This window comes from Sorghum bicolor, chromosome 6 (genome assembly GCF_000003195.3).
Source record: "Sorghum bicolor cultivar BTx623 chromosome 6, Sorghum_bicolor_NCBIv3, whole genome shotgun sequence".
Lineage (NCBI taxonomy): Eukaryota > Viridiplantae > Streptophyta > Magnoliopsida > Poales > Poaceae > Sorghum > Sorghum bicolor.
The window spans coordinates 47117137-47134588 of NC_012875.2; the positions used below are offsets into that span (position 1 = coordinate 47117137).

A 17452-nucleotide genomic window follows, 5' to 3' on the forward strand; every position below is an offset into this window, starting at 1 on the left:
AAACAAAGAAAGATAACTTTCAGGATTATTTTCTTAATTATGTTCATAGAGATTTTAATTGGAAGTACCTTCCTGCTGAGGGTACTGCGGGGGGTATTTTGGTTGGGTTTAATGAGAGGAAGTTTGATGTTTTGGCTTGGCAGTTGGGGAAGTATAGTGTTGCAGCTACTGTTAGGAATTGTCTAGATAACTTCACTTGGAGATTAATCTCTCTGTATGGCTCTCCTTATAATGAAGGGAAGGTAGAGTTTATTACAGATCTTGGAAACCTCCTAGAAAACTGGGATGGTCCTACTGTTGTAGGGGGTGATTTTAATTTAGTTTGTAATACCAAGGAAAAAAGTAGTGGTATTATTAACCATAGATGGACAGATCTGTTTTTAGATTGGATTAACAAGTTTGGGTTGATAGAGTTAAAACCATATACTAGATCGTTTACTTAGACTAATAATCAAGAGCATCCTACTTTGGCGGCAATTGATAAAATCTTCTGTACCACTAATTTCAAACATAAGTTCCCTTTAGCTTTTGTGACCACAATTTCTAGAGCTAGTAGTGATCATGTTCCGTTGGTTCCAAGGTTTTTGATCGCGGGCTATTTTATTTCGCGTAGACCTCTTTAAAACGCTAAAAACGCTTTAGCGGCGCTATGGCACCGCTATAGCGGCTGCCATCTGCCATAGCGTGGTGTTGTTGGCCACGCTATAGCGGCGCTAAAGCGATCCTATTGCGCGCTATTCAAATGGAACACAGATAAATAGATAATGGAAAACATCAGGTTCTAGCCTACATCAGTCCATCACAGATTCACAGGTGTATTTTATCATTGCATGACATTCTGGACAACAAATAAGTGGATGACCACTTAAGTAGTACACCACAACAAGAACAGTTATTAAGTGCAGTGCATTACAACATGAACTTAATACCAGAACAAGAACAAGACTGCATAGTGCTAAACTGCATAACAAATTAACAATTATTAAGTCCACACCCCAGAAGACTTAATAGTTAATACCACATGAGCTTAGTCACTTGAAGCACCAGGGCAACACATAGCCAGCTGCACCATCACTGATCATGATCATTCACTGTGAGAAAGTGAATCTGAACCAAGTTCAGAACTAAGATAAGAAGGCATTTCAGTGTCTTCTTCCCCATCAGAAGATGGAGCAGATAACTCTTCATCCTCAAAAAAAGTAGGGATCAATCTCTTCCTCTTCTTATTCCTGTTTCCTCCCCTCCTTGTTTCTTCTCTTTGAGGTGGAGGTGCAACTCCCTATGATGATGCTCCAGTTTCTCCCTCCCGCAATGGATCTTCCTCTGTTGGCTCAATGCCAGTGATCCATTCATTGTCTTCATCTTCTAAAACATCAAGCACATGTTTCTCAAGAGGATCTTTATCCTTGTTGTCTTTCTTTTGTCTTAGTCTATAGTTGAACTTGATATAGACAAGATCCCTCATTCTGTCATGAAGAAGCCTGTTTCTTCTCTTTGTGTGGACCTGCATAGGTGTGATGAGATTATGTCAATGAGAATGAAATAGGAGAATTAAATGCACAGAGGGATCAGATTATTACTTGTTCAAATGAACTCCAGCATCTCTCATAAGCTGATGAACTGCATGTCAAACTTAGAATTCTAGCAGCTAACTTTCTGAGGTTTGGTGCACTACTTCCATGGTTGAGCCACCACTTAGCTACATTACAAAAAAAATTGAAGAAGAACACACGACAAATTAAATTTTATATTTCATATACCAAATTATTATTACCAATAGTCCAATAACATATAGAGCAATTTTGCATACCTGGATCAAAATGAATATTTTTGCACTGTCTTTTAGCAATATCTTTGCCAAATGATCCTTCTGCATCTTGAAACCTTTGAAGCTCTTCAATAATCTTGTCTTGAGTATCTTCATCTGGAACAAGCTTTGTTATGCAAGTTATTACACCATCTCTGAATGACTCATTATCCTCTATAGCCTTCTTGTTTTGATAATAGTAGAAGGGGTTCAAGTAGTAACCAGCCCTATGCAAAGGTGTTTTCAGCTTGCTGTCCCACCTTTTGCCAATGTACTGAAAAACTTCCTCATACTTTTTTCTATCATTGTTGAACCTCCTAGATATCTCATTCTTAGCCTCTTGTAGATACCCATATAGGAACCCCATTGCTGGCACATCACTGTCCATTCTCCTCAACACAACAGCTAATGGCTCAAAGAAATTTACAGCAGTTTGAACACCCTTCCAAAAAGATTCACTTGTCACAATCTTGTGTGCTTTCTTCCCTTTGACACTCTTCAAGTAACCTAGTTCATTGAGCTCATCTTCCCTAAAGAGCCTCTGCAATTGCTTCTTGTTTTCAAGCAAACTCTTCAAGTTAAGATATGCTGTAGCAAACCTTGTGACACCACATCTCACCACATCTCTAGAGAGATACTTCCTCATAAGGTCTAAAACTCTAGTATGGGCATACAAGAAAACAGTCAAGCATTTTGCTTTGGTAATTGTTGCTACAACTTGTGGCATCTTTCCTATGTCTTCAAGCATGAGATCAATAGTATGTGCAGCACAACCAGTCCAGAAAATAGAGGGATGCTTTGCTTTCAACAAACTGGCTGCTGCCTCATTTGGTCTAGCATTGTCAGTCACAACTTGAACAACATTTTGCACCCCAATTTCTTCAATACATCTATCAACTAGTTCAAAAATGTATCTCCCATCTTTCTTAACAGCTGAGCAATCAACTCAATCAAGGAAACAAACTCCATAAGCACTATGAACAACCAAATTCATCACACCTCTGCCCCTTTTGTCTGTCCAAGCATCTGTCATTACTGAACAACCATGTAGTTCCCAAGACTCCTGGTGAGACTTCAAGCCCTCTTGCACTTTTCTTTTCCTTTTCTGTAAGAATTTTCCACTCATCTCATAAGGACTAGGCCCCCTCAAGTTTCTGCCAAAATCTCCAATGGCCTCAAGCATCAAATCAAATCTAGGAAGTGTGACAGTGTTTGTGTGGAATACCTGCTTCATAAAAGAACTGACAGATGTACTCACATGCCCTATCCCTCTTCTCTTCTCTTCTCTTTTTTTGTAGACAACTTGGACTGCACCTTATTGTCAACAGATTTGCCCTTCCTTGCAGCAGTTACTTCTTCTAGAGTTAGCTTGCAGTACTTATCCATGGGGCCACCTGAAGAACCACATTTGGTACTGGCCTTCTTCAACACAATGACTGAATTACCATCTCCATCACTATACTCCTCTCCTTCAGAATGGCTCAAATTAACTTCAACTCTCTCATCTTCCTTGTCCTGTTTCTTCTTTTGCTTGATATCTAGTTTCTTTGACAGTAGCTGAACCATTTCTTTTTGTATATCAGATGGAACTTTGGTGCACTTTGCAACACCATAGCTAGGAACCTTACCAAGATGATACTTTATTGTAGTAATTCCACCATTATAAACGTTACTACAATAATTACACTTCAGAGAATTTTTTTAGTGACATCTGGCATTGTGCAATGCTTCCAGGTTGGGTATGATGTTTCAGCAACAGTTTCAGGTTGGGCTGTAGATGCAGTGCTAGATAAACCTAATTTATAATGGCATTATTAACAAATTAAATCAGCAATAGTAAACTACAAATCAAATTACTAATTGAGAATGGCATTAACAAATCAAATGGCATGGCATGGCAGCTCAAATAATAAATTCAGAATGGAAGTAGTGGAAAATTCATGGCATGGCAGCTCAAATCTCATTATCTCAAGAACAGGGGAACAAGAACTTGCCTAGGGTTTGCGCTAGTGCACTGCCATCCGGTTCTGACATTGTTGGGATCGGGATTTACTTGAAGACGTACCACCTAGCCGGTAGGGAAGCCGCTGCTGCCGTCGAAGCCTAGCCGCCGTCGTCGAAGCCTAGCTGCCGCCGTCGAAGCCTAGCCGCTGCTGCCGTCGAAGCCTAGTCCCGTCCTTCTGCCGCAACCGCAACCGTAGCCTAGCCGGCGAGCCGTCAATGTCGCTTGTCTTCGGCCGCCGCAAGGCAGAGGAAGAGGATGAAATGTGCGCTCTAGGTCTAGGGTAAACACGCAGATAGGGAAGGCGCCGTATATGGGCCCTCAATGGGCTAAATTTGGCCGTGCCGTCGCTGTTTTTTGGGCCCGAACTGATAGCGTGGTTTTAGCGACGCTAAGGCGCTAAATGCATTTAGCGGCGCTAAAGCGCGCTTTAGCGCCAATAGCGTGGAAATAGACGATATCGTCGCGTCGCCTGTTCCTAGCCGCTATAGGGCCGCGAAAGCGTTCAAATAGCGCGCTATTTAAATCCATGGTTGGTTATTAATTTTGGTATTGGGGAGAAGAAAAAGCCTAATGTCTTTAGATTTGAAAAATGGTGGTTACAACATCCTGATTTTAAGGTTCTGATTATTAAGCTTTGGAATACGCCCTGTGCGTACATAGATCCTTTGGAAGTGTGGCAGTTCAAGATTAGGTTAATTAGGAAAAAAGTGAAAGGTTGGACCATTAATATTAATGCCCATTTTAAGAAGCAAAAACATGAGCTCCTTAAAGAGCACGAAGCCTTAGATATAAAACTTGAGAGGATGGATGTCACTGAATTGGAAAGGCAAAGGATGAAGGATATTATTAGAGATCTTGAAGCCATTTGGAGGATGGAAGAAATAAAAGCCAGACAAAGATCTAGGGAGAGAAATGTAAAGGAAGGAGATAAGAAGACAACTTATTTTCAGGCTGTGGCCAATCAAAGGAATAGGAAGAAAAAGATAGCTGGTTTAGAGGGTCCTAATGGTTGGATAGATGATAATAAGGGTATGCTTGAGCATGCTGTAGATTTCTACAAAGATCTTTTTGGAAAATAGATTAATAGTGGAGTTATTCTAGGGCATGATTTTTGGGAAGAGGATGAAAGAGTTTCTAATGTGGAAAATGAGTGGCTGGAAGCTCCTTTTTCTGAGTTTGAAGTGAAGGATGTTGTCTTTAGCTCTTATGCTAAAGGAGCTCCTGGCCCAGATGGCTTTTCTTTTCTTTTTTACCAAGTCTTCTAGGATGTGATTAAAAAGGATTTGATGAGTCTCATTAGGATGTTTGAGCAGGGCAATCTAAACTTAGACAGATTGAATTATGCCATGATAACTCTGATCCCTAAGGAACTAGATGCCAAAGTCCTAAATAAGTTTAGGCCCATTAGTCTGATTAACTGTAGCTTCAAGATTTTTTTGAAACATTTGAATAACAGGCTGATTAAGGTGGCTGATAGGCTAGTAGCCTCCAATCAAATGGCCTTCATAAAAGGCAGGTTTATTTTAGAGAGTGTGATGGCTGCACATGAGATTATTCATGAGGTTCATAAGCAAAAGCAAGAAGGTGTAGTGCTCAAGCTGGATTATGAGAAAGCTTATCAATGGGTGAGTTGGGCCTTCCTTGAGGAAATGCTAGAAACTAGAGGTTTTGGAAGCAAGTGGAGGGGCTGGTTACAACAAGTAGCTAGGGGGGTTCTATTTGTGTTCGGATTAATGATGAAAATAGTAAGTTTTTCAAGCCAGGCAAGGGGTTGAGTCAGGGAGATCCTCTTTCCCCTTTGTTATTCAACCTGGTGGCAGATGTTTTTTCTAGAATGCTTATGAAAGCGGCTAAGCAGGGGTTAATTATTGGGCTTTTACCACAAGTGGTTGAGGGTGGCATTATTAGCTTGCAGTATGCAGATGATACTTTACTTTTCTTAGAAAATAATTTGGGGAAGGCAAGCACACTTAAGTGGTTACTTGTCTATTTTGAACAAATGTCAGGAATGAAAATTAACTATGATAAGAGTGACTTGTTGACAGTGGGGTTAGATGAGAATCAATCTAATGATTTCGCAATATTGTTTTGCTATAAGAGATGTGATTTTCCTATTAAATACTTAGGGGTTCCCCTTCATTTTGATAAGCTGCCTAGGAAAGACCTACAACCTGTAGTGGATAAGATTATTAAAAGATTTGTGGGGTGGAGAGGTAGGTTGTTGTCCTATGCTGGTAGACTTACTCTTCTTAAAGCTTGTTTGGCTAGCATCCCTATATATTTGCTTTCTATTACCAAGTTTCCTAAGTGGGTGATAATATGATAAATGCTCATATGGGACATTTTCTGTGGAATAACACTGAGGAAAACCACAAGTATCATCTTGCCAATTGGCAGCTGGTAGCTCAGAAGAAAGAGATGGGGGGGTTTGGGCATCCCTGATCTGAGGAGTCTTAACCTTTCCCTTCTAACCTCCTGGATCTTTAGATACTAGTTACATAAGAATGCCATCTGGGTGAAAATTGTTGATTATAAATATGAGACTAGGAGGCCGAATATTTTTTGCTGCCCTGAGATAGGTGCCTCCCCTTTTTGGAAATGGGTCCTTTGGGCAGCTCAAGCAGCCCATATGAGAGTTAAGTGGGTAGTTGGTAATGGTGAAAAGGTCAGGTTCTGGGAAGATAAGTGATTGGGTAACACAAGCCTGTATGTTATTAATGAGCAACATGGTATGACAGTTAGTCAGGTTTGGGATGGTCAGGAGCTTAAGCTCTCTTTTAGAAGGAATGTATTAGAAGCTTTGATGAACATGTGAGTTATGTAGTCTGATTGGAGATACCTCTCTCACTAATGAGGATGACCAAATTCTCTGGAGTTATTCTTCACATGGTACCTATTCGGTACAATCTCTGTATGCTGTGATCAATTGTAGAGGGGTTTTCCCTAGGTTTGTGCATTCTGTCTGGAATTTGGTGACACCACCTAGAGTTCACTTTTTCTTATGGTTGTTGTCTCAAAATAGACTGTTAACTAGAGATAATCTACAGAAAAGAAGGGATGTTAGGGATCCTACTTGCCTCTTCTGTGCTGAGTCAGAGACTATTTCTCATCTGTTTTTTAATTGTTGTGTGGCTGTGAACGTGTGGAGGATTATTTCAGATATGTTGTCGGTAGAATTAGGGTGTAACTATGAATCTGTAGCTAGATTTTGGATTGCTAATAAGAAGCATTTGATAACTAATGTCATTTCTTCTGTTGTGCTTTGGTCCTTATGGAAATTGCGCAATGAGTTGTGTTTTCAGGGGATGGTATGGATTGGGATGAAGATGGTGCTGATTCGAATCACAAGAATGCTAGGAGGATGGTTATCGCTGTACAAGAAGGAAGTTGGAGAGCTGATAGAGGGTTTGATTGTCAACTTGGAGGAGTTATCCAGGTGCCCGGCGCGAATCGAGTGGAGAGAGGAAGTCTCAACGGAGTCTACATCAAGTTTGGTTCCTTTGGGTTCCCAGCCCTTAGCAGATGTCAGGAGTGATTTGTTTCAGATCGAGTCTTGTCATAAGCAGCTCGATCAGACTGTGTCTACATGTATGCACTGCGCATAAGCGCCGGAAGACAGAACTGAAAACTGGATGCTATGCTTTTTGAAATATAAAAGCAGGGGAAACCTTTTATCTAAAAAATGGAAAAATTAAAAAAAACTTAAACTCAGAGTCTAAAAGCTATCACATCAAACCTTTATGCAGCTAAGTTGAGAACTTTAAACTTAGAAATTCTAAAGTTTGAACAATCACATAACAAAAACTTATACTTGTAACTTCAGATACTTTGAGCTATCACAAATATAACTTTATGTTGTTAGGTTCAAAACTTTACACTTTGAAAATTTCTAAAAAACTTTGAATTATGGCAACACAAAACTGTGTACTGAGGTTCTGGAAACTATGACCTATCACATTATAAAATTTATACTGCTTGGTACATAAACTTTACACTCATAATTAATAAAAGACTTTGAACTATGCTATTATAAACTTTGTATTAATAAAAGATGCACTTGTCAGTTATGTTCTACATGACATAAAATTTTAAAAGAAAAAAGGAACAAATACAAACCTTGGATAGACCATACAATTTCCTACCATCCCAGAGCTGCATGAACTTCATAACATAGATACCACAGTCAAAGCTGTTAAAAAAACTAAAAAAAGAGGAAAAAAAGGTCAGTGCTGGAAACCAGACACACTAGACAAAGTCAGCAACACTTAGCTTTGTTTTCGTTCAACTTATTTTTTTTAAAGGAGACACCAATATCTCAGTTGTATGCTCAGCTACCAGATATGATAGGTGTAATGAAATAAAGTTGGTATCTCATGGGTTTCTCTTGAAAAAAAAGGGACAACATTGCTCAGGTCATGCATATCTCTTATTGAATGCACTGTAAAGCTTGCATGTTGTTGTGCTAAATAAGTGTTCTTTGTGATGGTGTTGAAATTTTTGTGTCCCGTTGCAATGGATGGGCATTTACCTAGTAAAATTAAAAAAAACTTCACGCACCAAAGTAGTAAAAAAAAGTTTACATTAGCTAATTTCAATTATACTTTTGTCGTAAAACTTTATAGTCTAAGTATTCAAAGCTATAAACTACTGTACTACCAACTATGTACATCCCAAGTACACTAGGGCTTCTGGCTGCCCCCTCTTTGGATGGGCAACTATAGAAGACGATTATGCTGATATCACAAAAATAGAGTGCTTGCTTTAACTATTTGAGTCAGGTCATGCATTGCTATATTTCTGAATGGAACAATAACATATCTTCATTTGGAACATGAGTGGTCTCAACTCAGTAGCACATATAGATGATGTGTCTGTAATTCCTTTAGTTTTGGTTCAGGTTCTCACTTTTCTCTGTTTTCTAGTAATTAAGTCCTTTTTGTCTATGTGGATGTGACTGTGTGTGATGGGTCTCTGTATGGCTCTTTCCTTCTATTAATACAATGGTACACGACTCTCTTGCAAGTTTGAGGAAAAAGAAAAAAAAACATGAGAAAATAAAAACAGAAAACATACAAAACAATGTGTGCACATACTTGTTTTTCTATAGTGGTACTGGTTGTACAGCAAGAGGAAAACTCTCCTTGACATTGATATTGGGCTTGTCAAACAAGCCGTGGTATACTTTTCTGAAATTGTCACACTGAGAGAAGATTTTTTTTTTAAAAAAAAGAGTTCAATGAGAAGACTTTTAATAGTCAAAAGATAGAAATGATTTGAACTACACTTGAAAAATTATAAATGAAATGAATATAAAAAAAGAATAACTCACTATCTGATGTGTTATCTTTGAGATGCTAACATCCATTTTCATAGAGTTCAGAACATCAAAACGATGGTACCTGAGGTTAACGACTATCAACCACCAATGTTCATTTTCGCACACGGGTATCATGACCTGAGGTTTATTTTTAAAATATTTTGAACTAGACTATGATGAGTAAGATAAAAAATGAAAACATGATCACTTGACTAACTATGTCGAATGCTTTTATCGAAAAGCAAATTGACGGATTGGACAGATAAGAAATACATGGTATAGCCTCAAACTTCTCTATACTAAGTTTGTCCTATCAAGTTTAATATGAGAAGTTTGTTCTGTAAGATTGAAAATATAAAACAAGGGAAAAAGATATGAAAAATAATATGCTACATGCTGATTGAACTAAAATACATTCGAGATCAATTGACAAAATTGAAATAAAAAGATATGATCTTACAACAATGTCGCTTGTAAAGAAAAACTTGGATGACTTCAAATCTGGGTTCGCTGAGTAGTCCAAATTCAATGCTTCACAAAACACATTCATCACAAATGTGCCTACTATGTTCCTTCGACGAAAAGCCTCTCCAAAAATAGATTCAGTAACATAGTGACGACCAATGTCTGCGATTATTTTCTTGTGTTGGCATAGAAGCAAAGAGAAGGGAGATATAATCAAAGTAAAAACAAAAATATTAAAATGCACCACAAAACACAAAAAAAACAATCAAAAAAGGAAAAAAGAGTAAGGGCTAAACCAATAAAGGTAGTACCCCGCCTGTTGTTCCTCTTTTCACAAACGCCCGGTTACTATTTCAATTAGAGCATTTGTAGCCAAGCTAGGATGAATTTGCAAGTGTGCAACAACCTCTTCATCCACATCGCTGATGAACCTACATTTTTCTTGCTCCTTTCTTGGAGAGTTGTCACCTAGTGCAATGTTTCCTAATTCTTTAATCTTGGAATCTGCTCCGTCTACAATGAGAGGGGCTGGCTTCCTGGTACAAGTCTTACGCAAGACCGGATTAGCATTTTTTCGTAATCAACCAATATTTTATGTCTTATTTTCACCTTTTTAGTAGACTCATTGCTATCTGAACAAATCTCAATCTCCTGTACTATGTTAGTGACAATACCCATTTGCCTTATTCGTTTCTTGTAGTGAGTTGGTGCACCTTCAATGAATTAAGTACAACCTCATCAACCATATGTGGAGTAGCACCTATTGCCAATTGACAAATTTAAAAAAATAATAAAACAAAAGGATCAAATGAGTGGCCACCAACAAGAAAAAAATGCAAAAAAAGGAAAATGAATAACCTATAGCTTAAGTATATGTTGCTTACCAGCACCAGATTGATGATTTCCTTTGCACAAGTTTATATTGGTGCTGGCAATACTTATGGACTTGGGGGTTGTATATGTATATGGCCGAGCACAGTTAATGTTACAAGTGATGTGGAATCGCTAGTACTTCTCAAGCCTCCAGTTTTGGTAGCACCCTCATCTTCTTGTGTGGCTGCTTTTTCATTGACATCATTGGCTATACCCTCCTTATTGCTATGCGCATTGTTGGTAGCACACTGGTCTTCTTGTGGGACTAGTTTTACAAAATTATTGGAAATGTTTTGTGGGATTGCAAACTGATGAGCACCAGAATCATCACCTCCCCCTGCATTTTTCTGCTGGCCAGTGTCTAATTCTGTGTCCCTTTTACTCTCTATAGGTATTTCATTTAACATGGGATATTTATTAGTGTTGCCTCTGTGCTTTGTGGTGTCCCTTTCAGCCTCTTCAGGATTTTTATTGGGCTTAGGAACTTCTTTGGTTTTGCTTCTGCCCTTTCTAGTCTGACTAGCACTCATTTTTCTACTTTTGTTCTTCCTGGTTTCACTTGACATGACTGCATCCACTTCAGATTCCTTATTCTTCCCTCTGCTATGAGTATTCATCCCTCCAGCAACTTCTGTATGCATCTCTCTACAAATCTGAATAGATGTCCCAACATCACCATGTTTGTGCATCTACACATTTGTACCAGCAGCAGCAGATGTACTAGGAGCACTGTGATTTTGTAAACCATTCCACATGTATTCAACCATGGAACATAGCTACCTGGAAACAACATGTTGCATGGCAGCAAAGGATGCTGTCATGATTTCTCTGTGAAATTCGCTACACATGTCCCTTATTTGACTCCTAACCTATTCATCAAGTGTAAGTAGCAAATGAGAAAAAACAGAGGAGTCAAAATTGCTTGTATGTAGAAAAAAGAATTTTAATATGGAGTCGTTACATTGGACTGATCATTATGTGGTGACAAGTTCTGTATGAAGCTTTCAACTTGTGCAGGCAATCTTGCAAAGCTGGAAGAAGATACTGAAACAACTGCAAATGGAGTCTCACTTGGTTCCTTAAGCTGTTAAAACAAAAAAGTAAAAAAACACAAAAAATTAGATACTATATGATTTCCAAAAGACAAAAAATATAGGATACTTTGTGATTCATAATATAAAATAGCTAACACCATCTATTTTAGCGAAACAAAAAGCAGCACATGTGTAACTTTGTGATTATGTATTCCATGGTCCACCTATGTAGTTTCAATAGTTTCTATTGTATAGAAAGAGATGATAAGGGTTTGTGCTGCACTTTACTGAAGAAAAAAATATCTGGGTTAGAAGAGCATTTTTCAGATCAAAAATAAACGTGGGTCTCAATTCTGGAAGTTTTTGCTAGACATCCGTCAGTGGTATGAAAGAGGAAGGGTGATTGAGGTGGCAAGTGGTAGACATACCAGATTTTGGCACGATTGCTGGTTGGGGGAGTTCCCACTGAAAATTCAGTTTCATAGTCTGTATCAAATTTCTTCAAACCCAAATATTGAGGTAGCTAAGGTCTTTGACAATGGTCAGTGGGACATACAGTTTAGAAGACAACTTAATGAATCACAAATTGAGGAATGGTGCAGATTACAGTCTTTGTTGGAGGGGATTACTTTGACTGATGATAGAGATCGGGTTCACTGGGCATTAGGGAAATCAAAAAATTTCACGGTTAGATCTGTGTACAAGAATTTAACAACTGGGGATATTCACATGATGACAGTGTGGGGTTGTGACATTCCTTTGAAAGTTAAAATTTTTATTTGGATGTTGGCACATGATAGAATACAGTCGGCAGTGCAACTGAAGAAAAAGAAATGGTCTGGGTCAGAAACATGCTCAACTTGTGACAAAATTGAAACTTCTGATCATATTATATTTCAATGTCCTATTGTTGTGTTCCTGTTGTCTTTCCTGCGCTATACTTTTGGCTGGTCAAAATCGCCAACAAGCTGCGAGGAATTCTTATTAGAGTTTGTTGACAATCGTAGAGCAAAAATTCAAAAAGTTCTTCTATTCATATGTGCAGGAGCTATGTGGATTATTTGGAAGACTCGCAATGATCTGGTCTTCAACAAGAAAGTGATTTCAACGCCAATGGTGGTGGTTTACAAAACTCTGATGCTGATCAAGACTTGGTGACCCCTGATGAAGCCGAAATTCAGCGCCATGACTGATGACATGATCAATCTAATGTCGATGAATGCGCATTAAACGCTTTCTTAGCTTTTCTTTGTTTTCTTAGCGTATCTCTAAATTGCTAGTGTTTTCTTTCTCTATTGGAACATTGCAGGGGCGTTCGTTCGAGTTTCAGTTAATCGAGTTGTTTTCCAAGTGATAGCTAGAGTTGTTCTCTTTCAGGTGCTTATATGTAAAACCGGTAATCCCAGTTACCTGACCTTTTGGCGTTTGATACGCTTTCTATAAAGCTGGGTGAATGCTTTGGGTCTAAAAAAATAGTTTCTATTGTAGTTTTAGTAACTAATGCGCAGTTCAGCTCCCAACAGTATATGCAACATGTGTAACCTAATGACTTACGCTCGTGCAGGGGCGCGCGGTTTCTACCAGTTAGTTGTACCCATAATGAGAAAGATGAAGCTATTATAAAATTATGTGTTATATCCTTCAATGTGACCAAGGAAGTATTATGGAGTCCACAAATTTGTATTTCAGATTTTAGTTTGTTCCAGTCAAGCATACTCATCCATTCTTTTTTGATGATTGGGGAAAGTGCCAGCATGGTGGGAAAAAATGTTTTAACCCAAAAAGAGAGCAATTGCACAATGAATTAATCATCATATACTACTCCACACTAGGCTTAAAAGAGTGAGGTGTGGGAAAACAAAGAGCAGAAGATGAGACACCACACAAAAGCTACAAATAAAAAAACATTATCATGCCATAGTAGTGAAAATGAAAAATAAAAAGTAGGCAACAAAAAAAAGGAAAAATCATTATAGAAAGCATATAAAAGTCAAACCTTGAGCAATCCAAATGATGTACCATGTCCACTGTTTCCTTCCAATGACAAATACTCTTGAATCATGCAATCATCCCATATTTTAATACGTGGGAAATCTTCACGTAACACAATATGTGGTGCCTTGATGTATTCAAAATATGTTACCTATATATGCATGTGAAATGTTCAGGCATGAGAATGAAAAAAAGTAAAAAGGCTCAAGATATTTAATTAGGATACAAAGAAATCACCCAGCACAAGGACAAAAAAACAACCACAAAGTGAAGGGGTAATGTCTTTACCAACTGTATTTGCTTTAACTGTTGAATTCTAGAATTTCACTATACCATCAACTAACCAATCCAGGATGAAGGAGCACTAGTCATACTTGGGTATGTCCATGACAGAAGCAATCGCTGAGTAGTAATGTTTACTAGCACTCCCATAGCTTGTAGGACAAAGGAAAATGGCTAGTGATATCAGCATAAAAATACGGGCAAACTTATCTCCAGTCAGGTCCCTTGTGACCAAGTTGATTAGCTGCTCAACCGTAGGAGCAATGGTGCTTGTTCCCGTGTCATTTGCAATAATCTCTTTCTCTGTCTTTAAAGCAGAGTCTCGGATTCTTCGTCTGCCAAGAGGGACTCCTAGAACCTGGTGTACTACAAAAGCATTCAGTTCAAAACTCGAACCATTCTGCAATTTAACTGTTCTTGTGGCAACATCAAAACATTTTGCAATCAAGTAAGCCACTGATCTTGGCGCTTCTGTACAATCAAAATGCAAAAGACTGCCAAACCCGCATGACTTGATAATAGCTTTTTGCTCCTCAGTCAGATTCTTCAGAAAAGTTCTATACTTCCCAAACTTGATGCTGGTACTAAAACTCTAGCAAAAAAGGAACAACAAGCTTATAAAATTTGTATACATACCCATGACTCATGACTTTGAAGCGCAGGAGAAGCTTTGAATGCCTAACATTTAAAATCTACCTATGACTTTTGCACTATCAGAAAAATGCATACAGATGTGTGATGAAAAAAGGAAATTCAAAAAATAGTACATCATACCTTCTTCTCCATTGAAATAAGCTTATAAAGCACATTGCATAAACTCATAGGTCTTAAGTCGTTTATTTCTTGAATGACTTCTATGTGTTTTTGGTATTGTTTGTGAGACTTTTACATGTTTAATAAATGACTAATTAGTGGATGCTTAGCTGTAATTTGGGATGTGTGCTTTGTGTTATAAGAAGCAAGTTTAGGTGGTGATCAGGATCAGTTCAAAACACCTAAAGGTTGGCTTGTCCTTCATATGCTTAAAGTGTTTGCTGCTAAATAATCTTGTCCAGTGAATGATAGTATTAACCCACATATGGTTAAGGTGTGTTTAGTGTGTTTCTTGTTAGTTGTGAGTTTTGACTAATTATTGTTTGGTAGCTGGTAATAGTGGTTTATGATCCATGTAATTTGTTACTCATGCGTTGGATCAAGTGAAGAGCTTGGTTGCACGTGTGCTGAAATGGCTGCATGAGCAGTTTCTGTTGAGTGGTTGTTCGTGATGCAAATCATGTTTCCTGTGATTGTGTAAAATCATGCTTTGTGAGCTTTATGTCTACAGTGCATATCACAATACTGCAAGTAGCAATTCAGCATTGACACTAATAAATGACTATAGCAGTGACTACTGTCTGTCCCTGGGATTCATGCACAGGTAAGCAGTAAGCTTACTAGCACACACTCACTCACTATGGCTAGAGGTAGAAGAAGGGGTTGAGAATAGCACACACACACATCACTGCAAAAACTCTAGCGTCGGCCAAAGTTCTACCCTTGTGGTTGTGGCAACTGAACTAAAACTTACATTACTAGGGCCACTTATATACACAAAGGGTAGGTTCAATTTGCGTATGAACTGAAACTAGAAAAGGTGGGCTGCTATACTGCAGTAAAAATCTACTATCCTAGTTGATAAGCCTGCAATACTTATTAGCTAAGGACACAACAGTCTACCAAAAATCTGTGTCCTTACTAGTCCTAGTCAAGTGTTCCCACTACAGCTTGACTACTGTTCAACCTTTCAAAGCTGGTCTTCAATTTCACATTTCTATTCACCAAGCTGCAACCTTGACTGAAGATTGGTCTGCAGTTGCAGACTTCTTTGCAAGTCTAGCAGCAAATTATTCAACAACTACTATATCTTGAGATTCCATTAATATAGGTAAAATTATTATATATGTTGGTACCTAATCAACTTGTACTACTTGCTCAACACTTGTTCCAAACTGAATAATTAGGCATAGTTATGATTCTTTTGGTGAGTATTATATTATTATGGCCCTTGTCAGCTTAGCTTACGTGCTTTTATTGTTGTTAAAAAGTTTGCTTACAGACTTAGAGTGCAATTATGTTCTATGTCAATCCTTGTGCTCTGAAAGGTTTGAACCATGAGCTTGGATATCCAAACCAAATGGCAACTAAGGTGATATTGTCGTGCGTTGGTTTTGTAACTTTATGTAAATTCATATATTCATCACTGTAGTGTGCTTTCAATGGCATCACAATGTTTTGACTCATCCTAATTCAGTTCTGAATCTTTTAATCGAAATGTTCCGATTTATTTGGACATACAACGGCTAATTTAATTACTTCGGTGGTGCAATGAATGAACTACTAAGTACTAACTGAAAGCATTTTTTTGTTAGTTTGTGTAGCATATCTGCTTATATTGGTTAGCCTAGGACAATTCTATTTTATTTCTCAGCACAAACTGTCTATTTAGAGGTAGCCGGACAAGTTATATTGTTTTACCAAGTAGTACCACTTTTTTTTGCATAACTAAGTTACTTATTTTGCTCGTTGTTTCTTGGAATCTGGCAGAGAACAAAGCCGCTGGTTATTGGTTGTGGTAGCTGTTAGCTTTGTGATATACATGACTAGCTACGCCTTGTTTCATGGCAGATCATTATTATGCTCTCTAAGATCCTTACTAAAATTTCTTTTATAGGAACTTGGTAACGGACGCACATCATCATTTGCCGACAGAGAAGCTAATTTCAATTCATCAGCTACAGGAGATAGTGATGCTAATGCAGAGGACCAACATGGACATGACTCTGCAGAGGAGCAAGAGAGAGAGGTGCAAGCATCTCGACCTTGTGGTCGCCGCCAGAGAAAGAGGAAAGTTGCAAAGTGGCCAACCAACCAGATAGTTGTCACAGAGCTCACGGTGGATGGGATGCCCACTGAGAAGAAGGCCGTGACAAGAATGAGGAAGCTTGCTGGTTTGATTGCTAGGCAAAGGTTGTCCTTGCTCATGGTTTCATTCGATGATCTAATTGATAATGAAAAGGAATAGTTATTCAATGAATGTGTCCAACCTCATTTGGAATTTTCAAGTGAGTTGAGGGCTAAAGTGCTAAAGGTGATGATGAGGATAGTAAACAAAAGTTGGAGAACCTTCAAGAGCGAACTAGTATGCTTGTTTGTCAGGGCAGGGTCGGATGCCACGGTGAAGCACCCATTCATTCCACGTCATGTCTCGGAAGATTTTGTGAAACTACATGATACCAATGAAGCAAAGGAAAGAAGTGAGAGATTCAAGAAGATTCACGAGAGGAACAAGCATAACCACTGCCTGGGGATAGCTGGGTATGCTGGAGCAGCCGAGGAGTGGGAGAAACAGGATATGGAATTAGCCGCCAAAGGCACCAGTAATCCTTGGCACAAATATCCTGAGGGTCGCCCTAGGAGTTACCTGTGTGCACGGAGTAAGTTGCATATGTCTGAAGGTTCTGCTAAGATTCAATGGGTGTCAAATTCAACTGAAAGGGTCTCTCAGCAAGTTGTAGAGAAGCAAGCAGAACTCGAGTCTTTAGGGCGCGCAGACACTATGGTCAGGGATAAAGATGTGCTCACACAGGTATTGGGCCTAGAACAGACAGGGCGCGTACGCGGTTTTTCTAGTTATAGTG

General features: G+C 38.6%; 1 protein-coding gene across 1 annotated transcript; it reads right to left on the reverse strand.

The window, feature by feature from the left end:
* LOC8057446 lies at window positions 1280–3373 on the reverse strand. The gene is made up of 5 exons (XM_002447892.1): window positions 3122–3373; window positions 2807–3032; window positions 1811–2740; window positions 1581–1699; window positions 1280–1504 (listed from the first exon to the last, which is right to left on the reverse strand). The coding sequence occupies exons 1-5, from the start codon at window positions 3371–3373 to the stop codon at window positions 1280–1282; spliced, it is 1752 nt and encodes a 583-aa protein (XP_002447937.1).

Excerpts from the sequence above, each read along its gene's own strand:
- LOC8057446 (XM_002447892.1), bottom strand. The coding sequence starts at position 3,373 with ATGGTTCAGCTACTGTCAAAGAAACTAGATATCAAGCAAAAGAAGAAA. Across the intron at positions 2,741-2,806 it reads GACAGACAAAAGGGGCAGAG|CTGTTAAGAAAGATGGGAGA; the intron begins GTGTGATGAATT and ends TTGATTGCTCAG. Across the intron at positions 1,505-1,580 it reads GCTGGAGTTCATTTGAACAA|GTCCACACAAAGAGAAGAAA; the intron begins GTAATAATCTGA and ends ACACCTATGCAG.